Source organism: Babylonia areolata, chromosome 35, assembly GCF_041734735.1.
Source record: "Babylonia areolata isolate BAREFJ2019XMU chromosome 35, ASM4173473v1, whole genome shotgun sequence".
In the NCBI taxonomy this organism is placed as follows: Eukaryota; Metazoa; Mollusca; class Gastropoda; order Neogastropoda; family Buccinidae; genus Babylonia; species Babylonia areolata.
In genome coordinates this window covers 5,101,755-5,106,754 of record NC_134910.1, presented here as the reverse complement: position 1 = coordinate 5,106,754, position 5,000 = coordinate 5,101,755, and the positions used below count along the sequence as shown (strand labels likewise).

At 44.6% G+C, this 5,000-nt stretch overlaps 1 protein-coding gene across 1 annotated transcript in view; it reads right to left on the bottom strand.

The window, feature by feature from the left end:
• The window catches only part of LOC143277775 (uncharacterized), a 76,544-nt gene that overhangs the window by 3,052 nt on the left and 68,492 nt on the right, over nucleotides 1-5,000 (bottom strand). Inside the window, exons 19-20 of the mRNA XM_076582676.1 lie at nucleotides 3,017-3,049; nucleotides 1,068-1,157 (exon numbers count right to left, since the gene is read on the bottom strand). Coding sequence (XP_076438791.1) covers nucleotides 1,068-1,157; nucleotides 3,017-3,049 — 123 coding nt within the window. The remainder of the gene's footprint in view (nucleotides 1-1,067; nucleotides 1,158-3,016; nucleotides 3,050-5,000) is intronic.

Below are 5,000 nucleotides of genomic sequence, written 5' to 3'. Positions count from 1 at the left end.
TGTCTTTTATGCCCTGCTCTCATGGTGACCTGTTCCGTTCCCCCCTTCTACTTCCATGCTTGTGATTCTGTCATGGAGTTCGATGGAGGCAGATTCGTGGGGGACTGATGCTGGAGGGTCGTACTGGTGGTCTTCATGCTAGAGGGTTCCTGACGTAAGGCGAGGTTCCGGGTGACGGAACGCGACAGCGGTTTCGACAACAAAAACGTGTCCACGTTTTCTTTATGAGGTAGCGTAACAATCACAGCTACACCGGTAATTGCGAATGTGTCAAGGGTCCAATGGATAGCTTCGTCGTGAGATTCCGTAACAACACACTCGCCGGCGGGCGACTGACTTCGGCACCCCACATGACAAGCTAATCTGCATAATTATCGAAAACGGCGTCACAGGCGATACAATGGCAATGTTTGGAACAAAACTGGTCACGACAGCGGCTTTTTTCAGCTGCTGAAGCCATTGAAATGCTTCAAACTGAAGGTTCCGACATCGACGAGGATGATGAAGATGTTGAATAAAGTATATGCAGTGAAGAAAGCTACCAGCAAGAAGGTACTGACACTGACTCAAGATTTGGAGGGCAGTGAAGAGGGAGGGAGGTGGGCGCACACATGACGAGGGGAGATGGGTCAGTGGGTTAAGTACAGTGAGTTTCATTCAGTTGCTTTATGTTTTGTATTTTTGTGATTTTTTTCCCCAAACCCTTACAAATTGGCTGTCCGTAGGTAAAAAGCAAGGGAGAAAACTATCCGTCCCAAGTGAGTTAAACTAAGCATTTTTCTTGTCATCAGTAGGGTCTTAGTAGAGTAGGTAGTGACCTAAATACATTGAATCGCAACGGGCACTACAGACCATAACCAAAGTGACTGGGAGGAAATGCAGTGTCTCTGCTGTATGAGTCTCAGACGGTTCCCTGTACACTGCTGATGCTAGGACTGTGACAAACGAGTGTGGCTGTCAATGACGGACTTGGAATGAGCGGCTTGGAAGTAAATCTACTGAAATGATGCAGATGCCGTGGCAGCAAACACACACACACACACACACACACACACACACACACTTACCACGGTTTCTACGACGCCTGAGCAGAAGGAACACGACCGTTGCAAGCAGAGCAAGTAAAGCAGCCACTAAAATGGGGATTATGAACGATTCTGTAACACGCAAAGAACACATGCAATCTTCGTCGCTTACATGCAATCCATCTTACTTCAAAAAACAACAACAACAAACAACAACAACAACAACAAAATTTAAAAAAAAAAAAACACACACACCAAAAAAACCCCAAAACATCAGTTCATGGTCTTTTTTTCTGCTATACTTGATTACAGAACAGGCTCCCTTTTTGTCCACTTCTGCTTTTTCGCTACCCTTGGCAACTAGACAGATATTTGTTATTTAACAATAACCTTTGAAGAGATTCTAGTTTATAATGGTGCTCATGTTTTACAGTCATTGACATTTCTTCTTGGTAAGGCCGGTAACGTTTTGATCTACACTGGTGGTTGGAAATGACGTGCAGAAAACATACGCACACTGGAAGAAATCACAAAGTAAATGAGACTGATGGATAACTGGAATATTTGAAATAATGCTTCATCCCCAGGGTCTTTAAGAAGCTGTGTGTGTCCACTACTTCAGTAGATTTCCAAGAAGTGAAATTGCGATGTGAAGATCTTGAAGCCGTTCACAGACTTTGACCCAGAGACATGGGTTCCAACAATGACGCCACAAACAGAAGTATAATGTACGTTTTCGTAGCAACTTTAAACCTGACACTTTGCAGTGCCGGTTGAATGTGTTCTGTGTATGTGCGTGCGCGAGCGCGCGTGTGTGTGTGTGATGATTCATTGCCCTTTTTCGGCGAGAACACATGTACCTTGTCTTGATCACAGGACGAGGGTCAAAACAACAACTGATAGCCACAGTGTGTGTCTCTTTGGGGTGCTATTGATGTTATATCGCGCGGGGAACTGTATGGGTGGCTCCAGTTTTGAAGAACATTTGTGAGTGTTATATGTCCTTGTTATGTGGTTTTGTCATTTTTTATGTTGGTGTTTATCGTGTGCATGGGAGATGTGAAGTCATGAGTTGGGTAAGTCAGGATCTCTCTTCCTGTTATGTTTTGAAGAAGCTACACCGTTGACACTTGCTACCTCTCAAAAAAAGAGGGGGAAAAGTAAATGTCTGTGAGGAGCATGACATTAATTAAATCTTTGTAGGAGCTAACGCTCTCAAATTTTCTACATGTTACTGCAACATTCTGAGTGATGGAGGAAGGGAAAACGATATGACTGTGTTTGATTTCTTGAAGACAAAGTGGACATTTACCACCAACATGGCAGCGCTATTGGGTTTTTTCAGGGGTTGTGTTGTGGTGAATTATCATTTTTTGTACAGTTCGTCCAAATCATATGCTGTTCAGCATGGAAGAAAGTTCAGCTGCAAAATATAGGAATATGGAACATTTGTTTAAGGTCTTGCAAACAGACTGGGTTATTTATTGCAAAGAACACATGGATTACAACAGTGTGGAAGTTCCTATTATCTCATGTTGCTGTTTCATATATTTATATGTCTACCTGCCTGTCTGCTTCTCTCTGTCTCTCTCTCTAAATCTTATTTTGATATGGTGATGGCAACCAATAATTCTTTTAAAACGTGTTACAATAAATGCAATGGTTTTAAATGATTCAAGTCTTACTATAAACAGAACTAAATATGCATATCACAGAATGTTGCTAATAACATGCTTTCTAGATCACTAAACCTAAAAACAACGATATATTGTAAAATCGCATTATACACTCTGTTTATCTACCAAAGTTCGTTGCAGTCAGACAAAAATAACCCCATACATAACATAAAGACTTTTGTACCATTATTCAGGTAGTACTGAAGCCTTTTAAGAGACAGACACACAGTCAAGCATTTAGTTAGCCATTCAGCCATACAGACGCACGGACAGACAAATAGATAGACAAACAGAATGTCAAGAAAAAAAGCTGACCTTTACTGGTCCCATCTTCCGATTTATGGCCCACTGTGACAGAACAAGTATGCATTGTCACTGCATGTCCACGAATTGGAGTAGGAGCCAGGTATATATTTCATGTCAAATGTAGAGCGAAATACTCGTGTGAAACCCACCTAAAGCCAAAGGAGGAGGTAAAAGCTTTATTGGATTGCATGGACAGTCTTTTACAGTAACAGCTGAGTTAGCTGAGACAAAGGAAACCTCTATAGAAGCATCGGTCTCGTTCGTTCGGAAATCCCTGATATAGAAGTTGATGACGGAATTTTCTGAACGCCAGAAGGTTTTCTCCAGAACTTGCCAAAGAGGCACAGTGTGCTGGAAGCCATTGATCGAAATGAGAAAATCTCCCTGAGATAAACGTCTGCTGCGAGATTTATCTTGTAGGACATGAATTCTGTCTTCACCCCCCTAAGGTTCCTCAGTGATGGAGGGGGAACCTCTAAGTCACCGTTCTTAGCTCGAAACTCCAAAAGAAAACGAAATGTGATGGAACCATCCCTGTGAATGATCCTGAGGGTGATCATGTTCAAGGGAATAGAATTAAATGATTGAGGCATGCAGGGAAATTCTCCTGGGGGTGCAAGACTCTGTGACTGAATCCCCACTGGATCTCTCTGAGAAAGAACTGCACTTAAAAGAAGGACCTTTCAGCTGCTTCATCGTAGTGCAAACTGCTGATCTCTACCTTCGAGCCATACCACCCCTTGGAGCAGTGAGCCAGTTTCTGAGCTGCATGCTACAACAGTTACTAGGAGGTTGGGTTGTTTTGTTTTGTTTTTTGCTGCTGCATCAAGTGCACTGTTTCAGTGGCATTACTCTCACGCCTCTCATTTTGAACCCCTTAAACACAGCCACACCCGGCTTCGTCTTCGACGATCAAATGCCGGCAGTCCACGGGGAACCATCGATGTTAGGTCGCCAGGAGGTCACACAACAGAGGAGACCCTGCACTTCTGCTGAGTCACTTCGGTGGTGTTCGGTAGTGCCTGTTCTGATTTAAAGTAATTAGGACACCACCTACTAAACCCCCTACTGACGACAATAATGACTTAGTAACGGAGCCAGACTGTGAGCGTCTCCCCCAGAGTTGAGACTGCCACCACGTCCCTCCAACGGCAGTCCCCGATGAATCTGTCGACACTGAAGACATTGACAAGACTCGCCCCAATGCGGAAGTGGAGTTTTATGGAAACTGAGGTCACCATGAGATCAGGGCATAAAAAGCTACATAATCTGGGATTTTCTTGTATCGATGATGAAGGAGGAAGAGGAGAACAATGATGATGATGATGTTGCTATGGAGTCCATCAGGTTTGGGACTATGTGGCAAGGTTATACTCTACGCTTCCTGCCATAATGATATCCCGTGGATGACCAGGCCTGAGAGATACATACTTGCAGTGTTGGTCAGGAAATTTGAGCAACATACCCAAAGACACATCCGTGAAGTGGATGATACTCGACTGTGTGGTCCCAGTCTTCCCATTTAAGCCTATAGGACTCTCACCTCTGGGTAGGAGCCGGCCGCACGCCGAAAAACCCACCTCCACTGGGATTTGAACCCGCATCCTCCAAGCCGTCAGTCCGCGACGCTAACCACTTCGCCACGGCGGCTGGTCACTAGGCAGAACTGCGAGTTGCACCAATGGGATTCATACCAAAACCAAGTCCCGGCCTCGAACCAGAGTCAACGCCTTAAGGTCTGAGGAGGTGCCTCTGGCGAGAACAGTTAGGCTGTCTGCAGTGCAGAAAGCTTTAAATCTGATGGAAGCATTCCGTACTGCACAGCATCCACACATGCAGATGAAGTATCTGGGGGTTGGAATGGCGGATAACTGATCGCTCAACAGCTCTAGTCTGACCTTACGGAGTAACGTGAGAGTCGGGTACCAAAGGTAGGGCCGGCCACTTGGGCATGATCAGGTTGTGAACTCTCCAACCTGGCTTGTTTTTAAAA